The following is a 23,033-nucleotide window of genomic DNA, read 5'->3' as shown; positions in this document are numbered from 1 at the left end:
TCTTGTTGACTTCACACTTTTAAAGATTTTTAGAAGTCAATATTATTTGTTTCAAAAAAGTCTATTAAATAAGAATAAAAAGAGAAATTACTTCAACCAGCATTATATCAATACGTATATATTTTTATATATGTCACACACTCATATATATCCCATAATATATATTCTGTGATAATCATCATAATTAGCATTCTTGGACTTTTCTGAGTATGTCAATTAAATAGGATCTGTGTAACCAGATTTAAATTAAATAAGAAATATTTAGTCTTTGAAAATATACTCATTCACCATGACATTTGGGTAAATACTAATATGATAAGGTGAGAATCACCTCTCCCTAAACCATTTTTACAATTTAAACACACACAGACACACATTTTTTTCTAGAGGTTAACATAAGTTATATTAAATGTGGCTCTGCTAACTTCTTTCATAAATCAATCACTCCTGTAGAAATATAATCTTGAATGGAATTTGCTACTAGTATTTTTTTACCCCCATACACCTTATTCCTCCCCCAAACTTTCACGTAACAGCATCTACTTTTTTCCCCACAGAAGAACTGCTTCAATGGTTTTTCTGCCTTTGCCAAAGTGCCAGTGGTGCCGTGGAGAAGGGCTGGTGAAGCACGAGATAAGGAAAATGACGGAGGGAGGACGAAGAAGAAGAAACCAGCAGAGTGAAGAGGGATGGAAGGTTCAGTCACGGGCCACCAACATTTTGAGCCCAGGTGACTGCAAAAATGGTGATGACTCAGTCAACTAACATGCCTTTATTGAGCAATAAGACCTTGTGCTGGGTGCCACCGCAGGAAAGAGGAAATGCGTATGGATGGGGAAGAAGAACAAGCCATAAATGATTTAGACACGATGGACCTCAGATGCCAGAGGGATGCTGAAGTGAGAATGCCCACCAAGTCAGTGAAAACTCGAAGCTCAGGAGGGCAATGTTACCTAAATAAACAGTTTGTGTTATCTACTCAAAGTGGCAGCTATCATCGGCAGATAAGAGTTCCAGAACAAAAGAAGAAAAAGCCACCTAAAATTACAAGGAGGATTTACAGCAATAGGATGAGAGAGGCTAGAAACCAAAGAAGGAATTTCCACAAGGAGGAGGTGTTCAATTCTAGAGGGGAACGCTGCAGGCAAGCAACGGCCTTGTTTAGCAGCTATAAAGTGAAGCAGCAGTGGTGCTGAGGCGAGAAATGAGCCAGAGTGAACCACTACCACAGATGGCAGCCTGGGTGGAGAACAGGCACTCGGTGCATTCTGGCATGGGGCGAATCAAATGAGAGGACAATGGATAAGTGATGGAGCAGATCAGAGGACAAAGCCAGGAGGTTAACTGGCAACATGTCCTTGGAAAGGAGGCAAAACGGAGGAATACAGAAGCTGTGAGGCATCGGAGGGGAGTCTGGAGATGACCAGAGGAAAAGCTTTGGCTCATGCGGCAGACCTCACCTGTCTCAATCAGGGGCTGAGTGTGGGGCTGGAGAGAATGGAGTAGGGGGCATGAAACAGCCGCCACGGGGATGGAAACAGAATTAAGAAAAAGGGGATCAGAGACTGGCATGCAGTAGTCATCTGCTTTTATTGATATTCCTCATTCTCCATCTAAGAGAGGATATAAAAACATTTCTGTACTTAAGTAGGATCCAAATTCTCTAACTCCTTTTGCATATGGAGCAGAACTGCGAAAAATGCCTAAAACTTGATGGAGGTTTTAATTTGCCCTTACAGTAAACAACAATCTGGCTGATACACTTGAGGGGGCACTCTCAAGCGGGGCACCTGGTAGAGGAGTAAACACCGATGCAGAGAGGAGCAGGTGCCTGGGAGGAGGCTGAGATCCTGACAACAAAAAGCACCTCACTCTTGTCAAGGAAGGAAGGTCTAGACTTGTGAGGACTGGGGTTCTTACCCAGCAGGGCTTAAAACCCCCCGTTTACTTATTGATTTATTTAATACTCCACATTTACCTCTGCTCTTTTAAGCATTTCCCACTTGTTGAGGATTTTCATTGCATAAATTCGTTCAGTGTTCTTCATTTTGACAACAGCAACCTGAAATACAAATGGGAGTTTAACAAAAATCTAGTTAATACAACAAAAGGCCAGCACATGGTCATATAACTACAGTGAAATCTGAATTGCCTGGAAACCCTGGAAAATGAGCTGTTAAGGAAAGTAATGTTTCTACGTAAATAACTATTTGCCCTTTTAAGCATCAAAACTTGATTTTAGCCACACTGCAACTTGACAGATCTCACTTGCTCAGTTCAAAAGCTTCAATGCTGAGCGATGGGTACACAGGGGGTTCACCGCCCTCTACTTTGGGGTATATCTGGAGATTTCCATAATAAAAACTTCTTAAAATCATCAGTGGCTCCCAAGCTTTCCCCCCTGCATTCAAGGGTTCCATCCCCACAGTCATTCCTATTCACCCCCACTGATGCTCACGTCTCCCTCTGACCACCAGCTTTTGCACGCGCCAGTTCTTGCCTCTAAGATCTTTTCTTCACAGGGGTAGTGACTATCTGTGTGGGCTCTGGAGTCTAACCTGGGCAAATTCACTTCTTTGTGCCTCAGTTTCTACAACCAGAAGGGGATAACAGCAGGACTGGCCTAAGATTGCCACGAGGATCAAATGAGTCAACACATTTAACATGCTCAGAATGATGTGAGGCACACAGCATTCGTATGTTGGCTGTCAGCCATATTCTTCAAGGTACAACTCAAATGCCCCCCTCTTCCAGGACGTCCTCTTGGACTTCCCAGTCCCTGACAAATCTCTAAGGAGCTTTTCCATCCCTACCAACGCTAGTTGCGATGTTTGTGCCATCGTATGGCACATTCTACCCCATATAAATCTATCATTCATCGGCTTAAGTCCCCATCATAAAACCGTAAACTACATAATGGCAGTGATAGTAACTTCTGTAACCGTTTGTGGCCAGTGGCAGGCAGCCACACAACAGATATGGAACAAAGAGTTCTTAAATTGAATTAGCTACATCCTTGCTTTCTAAACAACACATACGATACAATAACATCCTCAAAGTAATCACAAGAGCTAACATGCACTGAGCACTTTCTGTGTGCCAGGACCTATGCTAAGCAATTTATCTGCACTCTCTGAGTTAATCTTCACCACAATCCTAGATAGTGGCTATATTTAACATCCTTGTGGTACAGATGTGGAATTTGAGGCTCAGAGGGGTTAAATAACACGCCTAAGAAGTGGCAGAGCCTCACTCTCAGGCTTATGCTTTTAAAGACTATATTGCTAATATAATATAGTCATAATTAATATAATCACAATTAAAGATAACTTCCCTGGGCCTGATATTGGGGGCGCCACAATGAACACACCCTGATGTGATCCCAGAGCCTGCTGAGAGTCAAAGGCATCTGCCCTACACTACAGGGCTTCCAGCCAGGCTCCCCGTGCCCACCGTGGGGATTGAAATCATTCTCCGGTCATCTCCCTTGGTCATCTCTCTCACTGCCCCCGCTGGTGCTCCTCCTCTCGACATAACACGCTTAAGCTGCTGTTTACATAGTATTTACTATTGAAATGGTCTAACTTAGAAGGAATGGTAGAGCTGATAACTTTTGAGGAAAAGAATTAAATTCTGAAGATGACAAGCCTCATGAACACTTCAGATCTTGCTGAAAATGAGGCCTATTAGGGCACAGACTATTTCCAGAAAACATGCAAAATGACTCTCATAAAATACATAGAAGGGAAAAGAATATATCCGTACAAGGAAAATATTTGTCAAATTAAGAATATGAAGAAAGGAAATGTAGAAGTTTAATGTAAAAACACCCCAAAACCCTGTTACTGAACAAGCTTTCTCCATTGCACAATAACTTACAAAATAAACAATTTCCAAAAATCTTGTTTGGTTTACCAGAAACTTCTTCCTGAGCAAAAACTCAATCTTAATTGCTTCAAAGAAAGATGATGATCTTACAAATTATCTCCAAAATTAGACGTTTCAGTAAAGAAATACAAATCAAAATAATTTTATAAAACACTAAGAAGTGATCCTGGGGGCCGGCCCTGTGGCTTAGCGGTTAAGTGCACGCGCTCCGCTACTGGCAGCCCGGGTTCGGATCCCGGCGCGCACCGACGTACCGCTTCTCCGGCCATGCTGAGGCCGTGTCCCACATACAGCAACCAGACGGATATGCAACGATGTCATACAACTATCTACTGGGGCTTTGGAGAGAAAAAAAGGAGGAGGATTGGCAATAGACGTTAGCTCAGAGCGGGTCTTCCTCAGCAAAAAGAGGAGGATTAGCATGGTTGTTAGATCAGGGCTGATCTTCTTCACACACACACAAAAAAAACAGTGATTCTGGGACACACTAAGTGTATACCTGATGCTAGCTCAGATCCGGTCCTGGAGGGAGGAGGACAGAACAAAAACATGCTATGAAGGATATCACTGGGCCAACAGACAAAACTGGTGTAAGACTGTGGATTAGACAAAAAGTATTTTTTTTTTTTTTTTGGTTAGGAGATCAGCCCTGTGCTAACATCTGCCAATTCTCCCTTTTTTTTTTTTTTTTGCTGAGGAAGACTGGCCCTGGGCTAACATCCGTGCCCATCTTCCTCCACTTTATATGGGACGCCACCACAGCATGGCTTCCCAAGCAGTGTGTCGGTGCGTGCCCGGGATCAGAACCGGCGAACCCTGGGCCGCCGCGGCGGAGCGCATGCACTTAACTGCTTGCGCCACCGGGCCAGCCCCCAAAAAGTATTCTATCAATGTTAGATTTAAATTTATGAACTGTGGTTATGTCAACGACTATCCCTATTAGAAAATAGTCCCTGACGTATTAGAGTAAAGAGCCTTGTTTGAAATAGGCACCTTATTCTCAGTAGTTCAGTAAAAATCACACACTTCACACACACACACAGCCGAGGAGGGGAGAGAAGAGCACAGCGAATATGAGAAAGTTAATGAGATAAAATGTTAACAAAAGGGAATCTGTGTAAAGGGTTAGACTGGTGTTCTTTGGACCAGTTCTATTCATACAACTGCTAATTTGAAATTGTTTCTAAACAAAGCTTTCAAAGCTTTGTTTCTTTCTTTTAAGTCATTCTAGGAACAAAAGAGAGACAGCAGGGCAGAGTGGTTGGCCACACAGGCTTTGGGATTCCCGTCTAGCTCCACCACAGTCCACTCTGGGACCACCAGCACCCCCGCTCCAGGCCTCAGTTTCCCATCTTTCCAGTGGAGCAGAGGTACAGCCAGCGGCTGGAAGGTTTCAATGTGCTCAAGCTTGTAAAGGCACGTAAGGCTTATCATGCTGAGCAGGGCACCCAACCGATCAGCTGCTAGTTGCTGTCATGCCAGAAACATAACCCTGGACACTGCACCACATTAGCTGGGGAACTGCCATCCAGAGGGGTGCCAGGATCAAAGGAACTTCCTGGACCAGCTGTCCCCAAGATACCGAGGGGAGGAAGAAGGTGTTTTCAAAGCCATTGTGCTCAAGGAAAAGGGCACTACCCCAAATATTCTAAACCTTGTTTAAATAATAATCTAGAAATGTTTCTCTAAACTGTGTGTGGGGGGGCGGGTTTGCAATTTTGATGTAAGAGTTTCATATGCTCACTACACGTAATGTACAGTTGCATTGTCCATCAAGTTCTAGACTCTACAAATTCTTTCAAGGGGGCAGGGCTCTCGAGCAGCCCATCCCATGGTCTCAGGACCGTAGGTACACACACCTGTGCTCCACTGCAGACGCACAGACTCTTACCTCCCCGGCCTTGTCATTAGGAAAAAAAATTCAATTAGAACCATATTTGAAAAACACTTCTGGTCCCAACACTGATAAAGAGTGTCCTCATTTCTGTGATCCGTTTGGTGCTGTCAGAGACAGAGCAGCTGAAATTGGGCACATTTCAAGTACATGATTACAAGAATATCCCGGGAGGCAATGGCAGTGGTAGTAATATTAGCTACAGAATCCCAAATTCTAGTTATGGCAGGGAAGGACTGGTGAGCATGCACAGGGAACCCAGAACAGATGCAGAATGTCGGATGGCTGGAGGAGCTGGCTGAGGAGGGCAGGCTTGCGGAGCCCAAGTCATGAGGTCGGGGTCAGCGGTGGGACGGCAAAGACATGTTTTTCTTAATTTGGGAGGAACTTGAAAGGTGATCAACATTATCTTCTTTGAAACTCAGAAAACTGCGTTTTGCATTAGGTTCTTTGGCAAAGAGCACTAAAAATAACTACAGACTTTAGTAGTTTTGGCACAAGAATGTTCTCATTCTTTCACTTTCCTCTTGAAGGTCACCCCTCTCCTGCCCTGGAGGGTCTTCATGCCCCTCCTGAACACTCTCAAATGGGCACGCTGTAACTGAAAAGCTTGGTGGGGCCCTGGGCCTTGCTCATCTCCACACCCCAGAGCCTGGCATAGCTCCCGGTATAAGGAAGACAGTCAGTAAAAGTATTTACTGAACTGAATCAGCTTTTAATTTTAAAAGGCTTTCTCTCTCTTCTCACTAAACAACAAAACCATACCTTACAACATCATATAACCTACCTACAGCTCAGAGATTTGCTATTTCTATGTGGAACCCAATTTTTTCGCATGGTTCCTTTAAACAAGGTTCCCTGTTGGTGACAAGCAGGAGAGTCTCTGCCTGGGGATGGGTGGAGCCTATGTGGGAGGGGTCTGGGAAGCAACAGGAGAGAAGCTTCTAGGGGACAGAAATGCTGTGTCAATTGCAGTGCTGGTTATACAGATGTAGACATCTGTCCTAACTCAAAATTTACACTGAGATCTATGCATTTTATATGTAATTATACCTCAATTTTTTTTTTTTTTTTTTTTTAAGAAACAACCTCCCTATCCCATCCCAGCCCACAGTAAGTTGAATTTGGCTGGGGAGTCCTGGATCCAGGGTCATTCTGAGGAAAACCTGGAGATCCAGTCAGCCTGGGACAGGCCTAGAAGGCACTGCCATCCCAGATAAGGCTCCCACCAAGCAGCCCCCAGTGGTGCTGCTTCCCTTCTGCCCACCCCTCAGTGACTCACACGTGGGCCAGAGAAGGGTGAGTATGAAGACAGGGCTGGGAGGAGGAGAGCAAGGTATGAAGATGAGAGACAGGGGTCAGTCCCAGGCCTTGGAGCTTGGGGTCTGACCTGAGACCATGGCAGTTTCCAAGGAAGCAAAGAGGGCACAACACACAAGCACCCCCACCCGCTCGGGCGGGGCAGAGCTTTCTCACTCAAGTACTTAAGCATTTTCGTAGGAGTGTTTTCTTTGTGTGTATTCTGCTGAAGCCCTGCAGGTAAAGCTGGGGTGTCATTAGGTGTCTATGGCAGAAGAATCATCAAAAAGATTGAGATGTTGTCTAAGACAGATTATGGGCCTCGTTTCAACTCAGTAGTCATGGGAGACACTTCAGAACAAAGAAGCTCTCTTTGCTTTCTTACTTTCACATCTGCACAATATAAAATGTGTGCCTGCACAACAAATGCCATCTCATGTCTTGTAGCACTTTACAGTCATGTCTAGTAGGTTCACTGTCAGGCAGGGCACACACACTGCTGTGATGGGACACAGAGAGTTTTATTGTTGGATTTTTCCTCAGTAACCAACACACGCAGTCCCCCAGCCCAGGAGAGCTAAGGGTAAAACCGAAGTAGAGGAGTTAATATATTGCAAAGTTTAAGAGGCAAAGCTCTGAAGGTGACCGACTGGAAAACCACCTGATTCCAGTCTGCTGAGGGAACCTGAGCCTCTGCCTTGGCTGGGGTAGAACCACCCGCCCTCTGCTGGGGAGGGAGGGTGCTGGATGTGAGCCTGGGAGGAGAGCGTACCTGCAGAGGCCATGGCCTCCCGATCTGGCTGTCCAGCCCAGAGCAGGAAGGATAACACGCCCAATACTTCGTGGAGGCAGCACACGCCCTTCGTGAGGGGCTTGCTGTATGATCTGCTCTCCTCCCTCATGTAGGCAAACGGACTCATCACCAGCACAAGGACTGACGCGGCCGAGACAAATAGCACAAATGACCGTCCTTACACCCTCTGTGCATTTTTTAGAAAATGACTGCCAAAGCGTTTGTCAATTAATGAATGGATTTTTAAAAACTTTTTTGTCTGTAAGAAACTATTTGGGTCCAGACAATATTCAGAGTAATTCCCCTATCACAAGCTTTCGTTTTTATTTTTCTCAATTTTATTTTTCAGATTTTGTCCACCAAGAACTCTCTAAATGATACCAATAATTACCTCATCCCAAAGTCAATATATAGGACCATAAAAATGCTAGATGGGAGCTGTTGCAGTTTTGGCAATCTATGCACAATTAAAATAAAGCTTATCTTACCTCACCAAAAGCACCTCTTCCGATTACTTTAATTATCTCGAAGTCTTCTCGATGAAGCTGCATTTCCTTCACCAGTTGTGTAAATGGTTTAGCTATAAATTTAAAAAAGTAAAATTAACAATTTACTCTAATAAGCTGATACTATATTAAAATTTAATTGACTGGGGTATTACACTAAGTTATACTTTTTTTAGAAAAAAATGTTTACTTTTTTTTATCAGGGCCGGGCCGGTGGCGCAAGCAGTTAAGTGCGCGCGCTCCGCTGCGGCGGCTCGGGGTTTGCCAGTTCAGATCCCGGGCACGCACCAACTCACTGCTTGGCAAGCCATGCTGTGGTGGCGTCCCATATAAAGTGGAGGAAGATGGGCACGGACGTTAGCCAGGGCCAGTCTTCCTCAGCAAAAAAAAAAAAGGAGGGTTGGCAGATGTTAGCACAGGGCTGATCTCCTCACCAAAAAAAAAAGTTTACTTTTTATTATTTATTTATTTATTTTAAAGATTTCATTTATTTATTTTGCCCCCCAAAGCCCCAGTAGATAGTTGCATGTCATAGCTGCATATTCTTCTAGTTGCTGTATGTGGGATACGGCCTCAGCACGGCCAGAGAAGCGGTGTGTCAGTGCGCGCCCGGGATCCGAACCCGGGCCACCAGCAGCAGAGCGCACGCACTTAACCGCTAAGCCACGGGGCCGGCCCAAAAGTTTACTTTTTAAATGAATATTTTCAAAATGTTTAATATCTGGAAAGTTTTGGAGAGTCAGTATTTATGCTAAATTAACGTGGATGTTTACCATTAGCACCTATACTTCAGTACCTGTTACAACAAATCCTGTCACAAGGAAGACCCCCTGGTACAAATCATTACAGCCAAGATCTACCTATTGAGCAGCGACTGTTGAGCGCGCCCCTGCCTGTTCCCGTGGCGAGGCTTGCTGTAACTGCCATGAAGAACACCGGCGGCCAGGGGACTGAGCTCTGAGCTTCACTTGTCGGCTCAGCCAGGCCACAGGGCAGCTGGGGGAACGTGACACATTCTCCAAGACTATGATGTACGCCCCGGACACCCAGAAGCATCCTTGACAATCACGTGGAGCCTCTCACAGTAACCTCAGTCAAGGACCTGGAGAAGTACTTCATACTGCTCTCTTGTGTTCCACACACCCACTCTTTGAGATTAATTCTATTACTATCCACATTTTAGAGAGACGAAACTGAGCCAGGCTTCTGTGGAGAGTGCACTAGGTTGAACAGTGTCACCTCAAATCATGTCCACCCGGAACCTGTGAATATGACCTTATTTGGAAGTGGGGTCTTTGCAGATGTAATCAAGTTAAGATGAGGACACCAACAGGAATGGGATGGGCTCTAAATCCAACATGACTGATGTCCTTATAAAAAGACGGAATTGGGACACAGAGGGAAAAAAGCCATGTGAAGATGGAAGCACAGACTGGAGTGATTCAGTTACAAGTCAAGGAGCACCAAGGCTTGCCCCCACTACCAGAAGCTGGCAGAGACAGGAAAGAATTCTTCCCTGGAGGCTTCAGAGGGAGCACGGCCCTGCTGACACCTCGACTTTGAACTTCTGGCCTCTGGAACTGTAAGAGAAAAAAAATCTCTGTTGTTTTAAGCCCCCCAGTTTGTGGTAATTTGTTCCAGCAGCCCAGGAAACGACTCCAGAGGGTGTGCGTAATTTCTTTCTAGGAACACAGAGCAAGTGGCAGAGCCAGGCCTGATGCCATGCAGGTCAACTCCACAGGCAGCATTCTCTTGACCACTGTCCACCCTGTCCTCAGTCTAGAACCCATTTAGTTAAATTACATCTCTTACATCTGTTCTTATTTTTGCCTTCAGGACTAAATCCATATATTTTATGCTATATACAGTAGCTCTTTTTCAAATCCTCCACTACTACAGTTTTGCAAAATGTTCCCATTGGAGGAAACTGGGCAAAGGCTCTTTCTATATTATTTCTTACAACTACACGTGCATGTACAATAATCTCTCCCGCCACCCAAAAAACCTGCAATCTGACATTTTCTAGACTTCTAATTGACCTCCATATTATTAATCTAATTCTGTATTTTTTCTCCTAAAATATCTGCTTAGTACCACTAAACAGATCACCATGATCACCATGGTTCACTGATCCAAGAAACAATAGCTAGACTACCAGAAGGTTCTTGGTGCCTATCGATAGTGAATTACTACTAGCATCACTGTAAATGCCCATTACCATAGAGATTAGGGAACAGAACACACAGGGCCTGAACTATTTTTTTAAAAAGGCCAAGCTAGGGGGCCGGCTCCATGGTGTAGTGGTTAAGTCTGCATGCTCCACTTTGGCAGCCTGGGTTCATGGGTTCGGATCCCGGGCACGGACCTACACCGCTCATTAGCCATGCTGTGGTGGCAACCCACCTACAAAAAAATAGAGGAATACTGGCACGGATGTTAGCTCAGGGCGAATCTTCCTCAGGGGAAGAAAAAAAAAAGGCCAGGCTAAAGAAAATTCTTGAGCTAGAACTTAAAAGTTCATCTTTGAACCATATGTAATATGGTTCTTTCAAATATCACCAAAAATAACCATTCCCTAAATTCCTAAGGGAAATACGTATTTCAAAGAACCACTGAAGACCATAAACTCTATTATCCTTTGGAGGAACCAAATGGTACCTTTCATTTTACCACGAAGAAAAACAACACCAACAAATCTGATATGTTCTATTTTACCACCAGAAGAGAGAGTATGGAAAAGAAATAAGGCCCATCAGTTATGAACGAGCTATGCCACAAGCCACACTGGAGTGCACACTGTAGAAACACTCACTCTGGCAGTGGTTCAACACATCCTTCTGGACTCTTCTACAAAAACCCCAAGACTCACAAAACTTGCTAGCCACTGTTTTAAATGTGCAAACCCAACAGCAATAGTCATGGAAATCAAAGAAAATTCCACCCATAACTGTACCATGAACCACTTGAACTCGTCCATGTTCCCATTCCAGTTCTTGCTTATAGACACGTTCTATGTTTGCACAGCTATATTTTGTACCCTGCTTTTATTTTACTTCTTATATTTTTCATGTTTTTATACTACTCAATTATCATTTTAACAGTTGCATAATGTTTCACTAAGTTGACACACCAACAAATTCAAATCGTGTGCCTACTGAACACACAGGTTAGACGTTTAATTTTTTAAATTATTTTCTTACGGTGAATAAATTTGCAATGAACAATTTCATGCACACAGCTTTTTTACTATTTTAAATTAATTTTTAGGATGAAATTCCAGGACTTTCCAAAGGGCACTAACATTTTTTATGGTTCCTAAAATCTGCCCTCCAAACTGATATCTTCTGAGTCACACCGCACGAGCTGCTGGTTTCACCACCACCCTCCCCAACACCCTACACTGATGTCTCACCTTCCTCTGAAAGTGATGTTCTTTGATGCCTGGGGAGGCTAAGGTTCTCTCATGTCCAGTTGTACAGGCTATTATGTTAATTATTCATTCATGACATTTGCTCATTGATCACATCTTGATCTTTTTTAATTGACTATATAAGTGCTTTATTTTGGCTTTGTCAGATATAACAGCATTATGCTATAGTAAACACCATTCCTCCATTCTGTTGCCTCTTTTCATCTGAATTATGTTATTTTTATTTTATAGAAATTATTAGTTTTAATAAAAGTATCATTTTTAATAAAACTGAATTCATTTTTCCTTTGTCATTTTATTATTAAGCCTTAGAAAGTTATCAACTCTTTAAAGATCTGATATTCAACCCTAATTTTTTCTCAACGGCTTTTTTAAACTAGTTAACCCATTATTTATGTGTTGTTTAGAGTATTTTGGAGCATGGTGTGAAATGCTAATCTTAATTGCTAGCCTGAACCACCTATATGTATTTATGTGTGCCATGATACATCACCTAGTTCTGTTTACTACCCCTGCACTTGGCAGGAGGAAGCCATGTGCACCGTGGGTCCCAGGGGAAAAGTCTAGCTTCCATCCAGGAGACTCACGTCCTAAATATGCCACTTGGTAGCTGTGCCATCTTAGAAAAGTCATTTGATCCTCTGTGACTACATTTCCTCATCCATAAAATGGGCAAAAGGTCTCTCCCACCACCTCAGGGACCCATCAGCAGTGAGGAGTGAGGCAGAGAAGAGTGAATCAAGTACCTTGTGGCAAGGCTGTGACCTAAATGCCGTTCTCATCATCTCTTTTCTTTTCACATCAATTATCTTCGAGTTACCTGATCCTCCCTGTCAAGTCTTCCTCCTACTCTTTTGATAAAATGTATTTTGTTGCTTATTTATTTTACACAGTTCTGTACCAAGTTCCCTGAAATGGATGGACATGGATTTATCAGGGCCACTCCGAGAACGATGGAAACACCCGAGATGAAAACTTGGAAAGATAAAGAAACTAAGAGAATCAAACAGGAAATCAACTATGTGAATGAAAGCTACTTTTTAAAAACAGAGGGCACTAAAAAGGATCCAGAAGGAAAAGTCTAAGGGAAAACTATATTTTAAAAAAATGCTAAATATTCTCAAACAGTTCTGAGGATATAGTAAAAATATTGTACTGGTGTGTAACAATTATTAAGACTGCATTAGCTAACACCAGAACAGAAGATCCGATCGCAGCAGCAGAGCACCCCACTAACCACACAGGTATTGAGGCCATGGAATCACTCTGACAGGAGGGGACTAAGAAAGATGGACAGGACTCAAACAGGTGAAAAGGAGAAAGAGTGACATTTCAAATGGGGTGTCAGTCAGTGTCAACACAAGAACAAAGTGACCCCGCCATCTGGACTGGGTAGAGTCAAGAGTCAGAAACCACACCAGTTATTTAAACAAAGAAAATTTAACACAAAGGACTGTTGTCTAAGTGACTGAAAAAGCAAAAAGGGAGCACTGTATTATCATGGAGACAGCAGGTGCAGGACACAGCTACTGCCCGTAGGTCAAGGGAACCAAAGGAAGAACCTGGGGTTTTTGAAACCTGGGCAAAGGGCTCGGTACAGCTGAAACCCCAACCTCTGAGGGTGGGCTGCTATGGCTGGGCCTGGGGTCTCTAAGCTCAGAGGCAGGCCCCAGGGAGCTGAGAGGGAGAGCTAGCCAGTTGATCCTGGGGTCTCTGCAAGTGTGGGGAAACACCAAACTGGGATCAGCGGCAGACTACCAGAAGGCACTTCACTGCCAGCAGGGGAGGGTTGCTAGGATGTCACTCGAAGGAAGAGGAAGCAGGCAGGAGGCTGCAAGTCCCTTCTCCCTCCTCCAGGCCCCTCCAGTCTTTCAGCACCCCCTTTAGGCAGAGCCCAACAGGGAGCAGGAGCAGAGTCCAAATGGGGTGATGCTGGGGTGAGGACATCCATGCTGGGGAACACAGTGAGAGCAGGGACAGGAGATTCGTTAAATACAGGAGGACTGATGGAATAAGTAAACAGTCAGGATAATGGGAGCCAGGCTCCTCACTGTCAGAGAAGGGAGTGAGGAATAAGGAAGAAGAAACCCAACAGCACTGGATTAGAAGTGGAGGCATCAGTATGAACTCATGGTTTTCAGTATACGTGGATACAGAAAAAAATACAGACATAAATGGGTGCGTACAGACATATAATCCTAGCTCTGTCTACTGAGAGGGCCCGGGGGTAGCAAGACCTCAATAACAATAAGCGTATTTAGTGCCAGATCTTGGTTTCTAAACACCATTCTCCAGCAAAGGAACTAGGGCTCCTCAGTCAATTCCAGAGCTGGGTCAGGCAAGCACAAGGTGAGCCTGGAACATCTTGTTGTGCCAGAAAGTAAGGAAGCGCTCAAAGAATGATGGTGAATCAAAATAAATACTATAGCCACACCCCATTAAATAAAAGAGGAAACCAGGAGTCCAAATGGAGATTAATAAATTAATAAATTTAAAAATGTCATGAGAAATGGGATATTTATATAGTTTCAAAGTACATCCAAACAAAATACTTACACAAAGGGAAAAAAGTGACTTTACGGTGAAATCTGACAGACACTACCTAAATCAAGTGATCAGAGTGAACATCATCAGTTATGTGACAAAGTGAAATTGTGTATCACCCAATAGGACACAGTGAGAAAAACACAACGTCACTTCTATGATTTTCCTGCCCAAGTTATATAACCTAAATTTAGTCATAAGGAAACAGGGGGTAAACAAATTGAAGGAACATTCTACAAAATGACTGGCCTACAATGTCCAAATGTTTCCAAGTCATCCAAGTCAAGGAAAGACTAAGGAGCTGTTCACACTGACGGGAAGTGAGAAGAGGACGAGGGGACGCAGTGTGTGGTTCTGCACTGGATCCTCTGCAACAAAGGAGAATCAGACCACTGGTGACACTTCAGTGGGGTTTGAAGATGAGATGGCAGCAACATGTCAAAGATAAATTCCTGATTTTGGTGGTTACAAAGAATACTCCTGTTTGCAGGAAATACACACTAAAGCATTTAAGGGTAATGGGGTATCCTGTGTGCAACTTACTCTCAAATCATTGGGGGAGTTATTTGTACTGTTATTTGCAACTTTTCTGTAAGTTTGAAACCATTTCAAAAATTTTTTTTAACATTTTCTTAAGATCATCTGTTGCTATTTGGAAAACAGGCTGCAGAGGGGCAAGTGTGGAAGTAGAGAGGGCTGAGGGTGCTGCCTCCCCACAAGAGATAACCTGGGGGCTTAGGAAATGACAATGATAGGGCCCTGGAGGTGAGGAGGAAAAGGCCACATTCAGGCCCTGCTCTGGAAGTAGAGTCGTCTGCCACACGGGGTGAAGCAAAGATAAGACTCAAGGATGACTGCTAGGTTAGCCTCGGCAACTCGATGAATGGGGTACCATTTACTCAAATGGGAAAGACCCAGGGGTAAGCAGGTTGGGGTGGGGAAGACAGCAGTGATGGAGTAATGGAACCAAAATACTTCACAGTCACTGCTACAAAGCCTAAGCTAGTGAAGAGATTTTTCTTGTAAGATTCTACTGCTGTTTCATATTTTCAAAAAGTTATCACTTCAGAACCACCAGCTGACATGGGGGTGGAGGATAGGTGAGGGATGGGGGGTGGGGGGAGAGTCAGTCTATTGCTAGGAAATTGGAGATAGAACTTACTGGGAGGAAGCAGGGCATTAGCATTTTTTAAACCATTTTTCAGTCTGCCAATGTTACTTCGCCAACTTAATGTAGAGTTTGGGATGCTCTTCAGAATACAAAATGTTACAGGCAAAATTTTATGAATTATATCCACTAGGGTGCAACACAGCTTGTCACACACTTACAACATTCAGGATGCAAAGCAAAACAACAACCAGAACACCATTAGGGATTCATTTTAAACATCATTTATACCAAGACTCTTAGAAGAAAGACAGTATAGATAGCTTGAAGAAAACAGGTCAGCCATAACGCTTGAAATAACGCTTGATTTTCATGGTGAAGATTGTGAAGTAAGGTCAAACATAACTATTTATAAATTTTAGGAAGAGTTAAATTACCTCTCCTTCGCATTTCATCAACAAACACTAAAAGCTGCCGAGTCAGCAAATATTCGCTGGGAACCTACAATGCGCCAGCATCAGGACACTATACTAAGGACAGACAGGCACAACCACCCTTCAGCTCAGAAACGCGGGTCCCAGGCTGACCAGCTGGCCTCTGTGAGGCTCTGAGTTCCAGTGACGGCTGGGGGTTGACACCCACTCGGAGTCCTGCACCACACACACCGTTACTTACAGCTGCAGCCATAGCATCTGGTCACCATCTCAGACCACTCCCCGATACCCACACCCCCTCAGTCAGTCACAAAGCCACCTTTTCCTGTCCTTCTGACGCAGACCATCATCACTCACCTGGGCTCCTGCCCCTTCAGCCCCACAGCATCATCTTTTCCAAAGCCAACATAATCACATGACTTCCCTGCTTATTGCATGTCCAAGCCCTGCCCACCTCCCCTCCACCCCAGCTTCACCCCCCTTCACCCCCATGCTCCCCTCAATCCCACCATACCTGGCGTCTTTCAGCTGCTCAGGCCCTCAATCAACCCTGAATCTTCCTCAGTAGAGCCCTCAGCCTCTGCGCCCACCAGGCCCCCCCCCCCCCCCGCCCCCGCCACCGTCTGCTCCTACTCATCCTTGGTGTCCCTGAGGCAGGAGGCGGTCCCCGACTCCAGCCAGCTGACTAGGTCCGGAGCCTGCTAGTCCTTCAATAAGCAGGCCTCACAGCTGTACTCGCTCAATGCCGTCTTCCTCACTGGACTAGAAGGCCCAGGAAGGCAGGATCTACCTCCACCTGGTTAACCCCTGCTCCCCAAGCCCCTAGGCAATAAACACAGCTGACTGAATGACCATTCCCAATGATGAGACATCAGGAAAGGTTACCTTCTCTACAGGGAAGGTTTGCATTTTTTCCTAAAGTAAGAATATAGTCAACAACTTGGGATATTTTCCACCAAAAAAGACTGAATAAAGCTTTAGCCCTTAGATAGCTAAACTTTTATTAGAACAAATTTTTTCCTAATCTCTTCATTCTTCCACAACCCAAGATTGTCTCCTATAGAACTTCTCTTGATGCCCTAAAAAGCAATGAATTAATTAATCAATCAAGGGCAACACTGGCAAATATGAAATCCCATCTGTAAGGAAAAATTGGAGTCCAGTGTTCCCTTTAAACAGGAAAAAGCTTCACCAGGAAGAACTGGGGATGGAGGAGAATCTCGGACTGAAACGGACAGAAAATCATTGTGAAATGAGAAACTGATGGTTTGTTTATCAAGAGAGGAAATAAGATCAGACCGGCTGGAAGGAGTGCCCAGGGAGGGACAGTCTGTGGAAAGAGGACTGTGTCACAGGGCAGCAGCCCACAGGAAGGCAGACGGGAAGTCCCGCTTTGCCCCACTCCAGAACCCACCATGGCCTCCCTCTGGCCTCGACCAGCACTGCTCACCCATCTCTCAGTCTCTCTACTGTTTCAGCCTCAGCCACTCTGAGATCACACATTTGGAATTGGAAATGGCCGTAGAGATTATCCAGTTCAAACAGTACATTTACTAGTGAAGAAACAGGAGCCCCAAAGGCCATGGGACATGCAGAGGACAGGAGGGACAGATCTCCTCCCTCCCAAGTGAACAGTTAGCTCCACTCCATGGCATGGTTCTCTGTTCCTAGGAAGTCCTTCCCTGGCAACTGTCAGCTACTGCTCTGGTCCCGTCAAAAGACGACATGACGGAGACCTGTTGCTGCCCAGAGTAATAAGCCCACAGCTGCCTGAATGCAGTGCAGGGGCAGCTCTGGAAGAGATCACTTGTAGGGGGAGAAGGGGCCAGAACAGGACCCCAGGAATCAGAAAGTGTGGCCACAGGCAGAACAATAAAGCAGATGAGGCATGAATTCAACCCCCGCTGAGCAACCATGACACAAATGCCCAGTGCGAATGAGAGAACAGGGCCAGGTTCTGATCTAGCAAGCAGCAGGAAAGGCAGACACTTCTTTACAAGTACCAGCTTAGAAGGGGTTTACAGTTCCAAAATGGCTTAAAATTTATTCTCACAGTTTGGGCTGCTGATACATCCACAAAAGATTAACACCTATCATAAATTTTTTGAAAAATGTGCTTAAATTACATTAATGGGTTTTGTTTTAATAACTAAAATGTTTTGTTAACAGAACACTATCCTTCATAGGGAGTCATTCACAAATCCTTCTCATTATGAATCACTAGTTTGAGAAAGTCGAATCTTATAAGTAGCCCTATTAACTCCCAAATCAAGTTCTCCAAATATGAACTTTTCCACATAGGCTGATAATTAGGAAGTACAACATTGTAAAGTGAACAAACTTAAAATTTTAACAACACAATTTAAGATTTTAGAGGACTGAAAAGGAAGCCCTATAGTAATACCCTGACTCAGAAGACAAGTAAGGTACGATTGAGTCAGTGAAAATCTGAGAAGCTGGGGTGGGGAAACTGGGTGGGGAGGCTGCACTGAGTCAACAGTATACCAGGAAAAATCTCATTCCAACAGACTGCTGTCATATGAAGGCCGGCTTGCCCCCCACCTCAGCCAACCTTGCTCAGACCTAGTTTTGGGACTGACTCTGGGGTCACCCAAGCATTCCTTCATCTTTGCCTCCACTGGATAGTTGATGGATTGCTTTTCTCAATTCATTTTCATTTGGTCCATCTTTCTTTGTTATTACTGAAATAAAATCAAACTGGCTCATTGCTGTGTATACTTGTAAGTGTCTGTCTTCCTGCCTGAGAGCGGCATGTCCCACTGGAAGCCCCCAATCAAGAAAGCAGCGACCCCAAGACAGCAAGTCTCCCCAACGAGCTGCCACGGCACTGTCCTCTGGGACTCCTTTGTCAAAGCAAAAAGCCTATGCAAAGTGAGTGACCTTCACAACATATGTCTCTTTTCTAAAGCCAGCTCCCTTGCTGATGTGAACAGAAATATGTTTAAGCTAAAAAAAAAAATTCAAGCATACAATGGAATGATAGGAAGGACAGAGTCAATGGAGTCACATATACAGCTCACAAAAATCCAACAAAGGTACAAGCAGAAGACCCCATTATGCTTTGGTGCTTACAGCAGAAAGACAGCCAGTTTCCAGGCTATTTCTTCTATGGGTCACTAGAAGCATCCTATATATGTACATCTAAATTTAAGAAAAAGGAAAATCGAAAGTACAGAATGAGTACCGGTTATCAAATGGGGGGTTAAGTTCCCCCAAGATCACTGAACCATGACTAAGTAGAAGGCACAGCCTCGAGGCCAGGCAAACTATCGTGGGGCCAGGTGTTAAACCCAGACACCACTGTGCCTCTGCACCAGCCCAGCAGATCTACCTGGCTTCTCTAAGCTGTCTCCTCACCTACTGAGAATAATAGTGCTTATCCAAGAAGTCACTGGGAGTATTAAATTAGATAATCTCCACAAAGCATTTAGCACTGTGCCCAACACACAGTAAGTTCTCATTAAACCGTAGCTACTGCCATTATTATTGGGTGACATTCTGTTTTCTAACCAGTCATATGAGTACTATTTATATGTCATACTTAACAATAGGTAAGCAAACTATATCACCAAAATTATCCTAGTATCCAGCTAAATTACCAAATTACCAAAAATTGTTACAGACAAGTTCTACCAGGCAGGTTACATATGGACGACACCTACGTAGCACTTAGTCACTGCCACTAAGCAGTCCTAGGCGATGGTCTCTCTTGAGGAAGGCATACATAACCCATAAGCACGCCTTTACCAGCAGGGCTGCCACTGAGCAAAGGCTCCTGGACCTGCGAGATCAGGGAAGTAGGGAAAGTTTATCTGCAAGGTCCAGACCACCCTAGTCTTCATTCTGCCTCCCCACCCCAGTCAATGAACTCTCACTGATCCCTGACCTACAGCGGCATTTCTACTGACTCCCCACCATGCATCAGATAGCAGTGGTGACTTGTGGAAGGCTGTTCTGATCCTTCTAATGACCTTCACATTTCGACACGCGTGACTACTTTTCTTCAGTGACGCCCAGTTCAAGAATTTCTTTATAAATGTAAAACAGGCAGGGTCAACTAAAGTGAAACTTCTGCCTCAGGCAGAGACTGGGATAGGCATCCACCAGGTCAGGCCTTTAAGCTGCTGTCTGCTTCCTGAACTTGTTCAAAGGCTCATCATCAATTACAGCGCAGGAACTGGCCACACATGTGAGCTGAAGACATACTTGAAAGAGCACAGTCAGATATGTCATGTGACTCTTCTGGGGAAAATGGGACAAAAACTTTTTGAAGGACATATTTCTTTCTAGTCAGCAGAACTTTTAATCCAAGAGTCTTCATTCTCTTTCTATTTTGTTTGTTTGACCTCATTTAATGAGACCGGTACAGAGCTGAGCCTCGCATTTCCCAGCGCATCTGCTACTGAAACCACCTGCAGCATCGGAGTGGCCACAAAACGGCAGGCCATGAGTCTGCACCAAACATAAGTTACCACTGGCCACCCACGCCAGCAAACCTGCAAGGTCGGTAGCATTATCCCCATTTTACAAGTAAGAAAACCATGGATCTGTGCCCTGATTGGAGAGCTTAAACTCGAGGCTGACCCAACGTGATTTTTTTTTTTTTTTGTGAGGAAGATCAACCCTGAGCTAACATCCATGCTAATCCTCCTCTTTTTGCTGAGGAAGACCGGCTCTGAGCTAACATCCATTGTCAATCCTCCTCCTTTTTTTTTTTTCCCCAAAGCCCCGCAGTAGATAGTTGTGCATCACAGTTGCATGTCCTTCTAGTTGCTGTATGTGGGATGAGGCCTCAGCATGGCCGGAGAAGCGGTGCGTTGGTACGCGCCCGGGATCAGAACCCGGGCCCCAGTAGCGGAGCACGCTCACTTAACAAGGGAGAGAACATCACGATCTTTTTTTTTTTGAAGGGGATGTGGAGAAGAGAGGTAAGGGAGGAATGAGTAAAAGCTAAATCAACCTTGAAGTCCTGGACCTGTATCAAACAGAAGGCTGCGTGTGCACACACATGTGTACACACACCCATCAGCAGGACAGTTCAGAAAGGAGCAGCCTGAGTGAAGGCATGGAGAAAGGAACCAGAGAGCATCTGAAGGAACAAAAAGTATAGCTCAGCTGCAGTATACACGTAGGGATGGAGAGAGAGGTGGCTGAGAAAGTGGGACAGGCCAACATGAACACAGGCAAAGCATCTTTATCTCATTTGAGAGGAAACAGTGAGGAACCCAAGGATTTGTACAGGGGTACAATATGCCGACAGAATTTTGTGTTGGCTGAATAAACAATTAAATAAGAGATAAAGAGATATGTGAAAGCATTTTGTAAACCACAATACTGTATAAAAATGCTTGTTGTCACCGATACAATAATGACTACTACCTAATCAAGTACCCAAAAGGCTTTATTTACAGGTTCGAAAATATATCAGAACCAATTAAACAAATATTTATTAAGCATCTACTATCTTCCAGGAACTTCTCTAGGCAGTAGGGATAGATCTGTGAATAAACAAAAATCCCCACCTTCATGGAGCTTACATTTCAGTGGAGCAAGACAGAAAGGAAACAACATATATAAGGAACAAGTAGATTATAGAAAATAGTAAATCCTTTGAATAAAAGAAAAAAAAAGCAGGGAAACTGGGAATGTGGTGGGGGTAGGGACGAGAGTTACAGTGTACACGATGACAGTACACGGAAGCTGTGGAGATGGTGAGAATGGTCAGATTCTGATTATAGTTTGAAGGTGGAGCCAACAGGATTTCCTGCTAGACTGGATGTACTACATGAGAATTATCCAAGGTGCTGGCCTAAGCAACTGGGAGGATGGAGTTGCCAACAAGTGAGACAGGGAAGGCAGGGATGGAATAGACTGGGGGTGAGCTGCCATGTGTCTAGCAGACACAGGAGGCAGCTGGAAATGCAAGTCTGGATTCCAGAGGGGAACCTGGGCTGGAGCTGTGAATTTGGGTACTTGGTATACAGCTGGTATTAGAGTCATGAGCCTGGATGAGATCCCCTGGGGAGTTAGCAGAGACAGAGGAGGGACCAAGGACTGACCCCTGGAGAGCTTCAATATTAGGAGGCTGGGGAGAAGAGAAGGAACCAGCCAGCAGCCTAGAAGAGCAAACAGCACAATGCACAGGACAGCAAGGACTTCCATCCTGAAGGAGGTTAGGATTGAGAATTAGCTACTGGTTTTTGCCATGTGGAGGCCATAGGTGGTCTTGACAAAAGCAGCAGTTTTGAGGGAGTGGTAGGGGACAAAAGCCTGATTAGATTGTGTTTGAGAATGCGAGAAGGAGTTGGAGACAGTGAGAACGGACAAATCTGAAGAGTTTTGCTGCTAAAAAAACAATGCACGTGGCCCAGCCCTGGTGGCCTAGCGGTTAAGTTCAGCGCGCTTTCAGCAGCCCAGGTTTGGTTCCTGGGCGCAGATCTACACCACTGTCTGTCAGTGGCCATGCTGTGGTGGCGGCTCACATACAAAAAGAGGAAGATTGGCAACGGATGTCAGCTCAGGGCGAATCTTCCTCAACAACAACAAAAAGCATGGATTACATGCTTGAAATCATTTTCACCAAATGTTTTGTTAAAAAAAACACCAAATCACTCTTCTTGGAATGGAGGTAAAGCTGATTCACTCCAAACCTGTGCTTACATCACACTGATCAACTAACCCAATTGAGCACAGGTATGGGGATGAGTGTGAGTTTACTGCCAACATAGAGGTTATAAACAAAAAGTTCATTTCACTGTCTTAGACGCTAATAAGAAACCATAACTCTAGGGTTATAAAATAAATGTCCCAGGCTTCAATAAGAAATCCACAGAACACAGCCATTTCCTTAAAATGAATATTAACGGCACTCAATACTTCCAAGGCTATGCCCAATAACCAGGGAGTAGCTCCCAGGACGGGAGCTCACCTGCTTCAGGCTCCTACCACATGTCCCCACACTCTTTACGGCTTTTTTCTCTTTTTTGGTAGAATTTAATGATTTTACTCACGGTTTTCATTCACTTTTTCCTGATCCTTCTCTACTGAATTTTGAGTAAAAACTTTAATTTTGATAAAGAAAATATATTTATAAGCACACATACTGCTTTATCAAGT

At 44.3% G+C, this 23,033-nt stretch overlaps 1 protein-coding gene across 3 annotated transcripts in view; it reads right to left on the bottom strand.

The window, feature by feature from the left end:
* Window positions 1-23,033, bottom strand: part of CDC42BPB (CDC42 binding protein kinase beta) — a 117,641-nt gene that overhangs the window by 69,267 nt on the left and 25,341 nt on the right. For all 3 annotated transcript variants that reach the window (XR_015556052.1, XM_087447898.1, XM_004434279.3), the window contains exons 2-3: window positions 8,363-8,454; window positions 1,979-2,062 (exon numbers count right to left, since the gene is read on the bottom strand). Coding sequence is in view for 2 of the 3 variants with exons in the window: in XM_087447898.1 (XP_087304024.1) it covers window positions 1,979-2,062; window positions 8,363-8,454 (176 nt within the window). In the remaining variant the exon portion in view is untranslated. The remainder of the gene's footprint in view (window positions 1-1,978; window positions 2,063-8,362; window positions 8,455-23,033) is intronic.

This window comes from Ceratotherium simum, chromosome 24 (assembly GCF_057802395.1).
Source record: "Ceratotherium simum simum isolate JZ-2026a chromosome 24, ASM5780239v1, whole genome shotgun sequence".
NCBI classification, from domain to species: Eukaryota; Metazoa; Chordata; class Mammalia; order Perissodactyla; family Rhinocerotidae; genus Ceratotherium; species Ceratotherium simum.
Note: the sequence above shows the minus strand (reverse complement) of the source record. Positions and strands in the feature narration are given on the sequence as shown.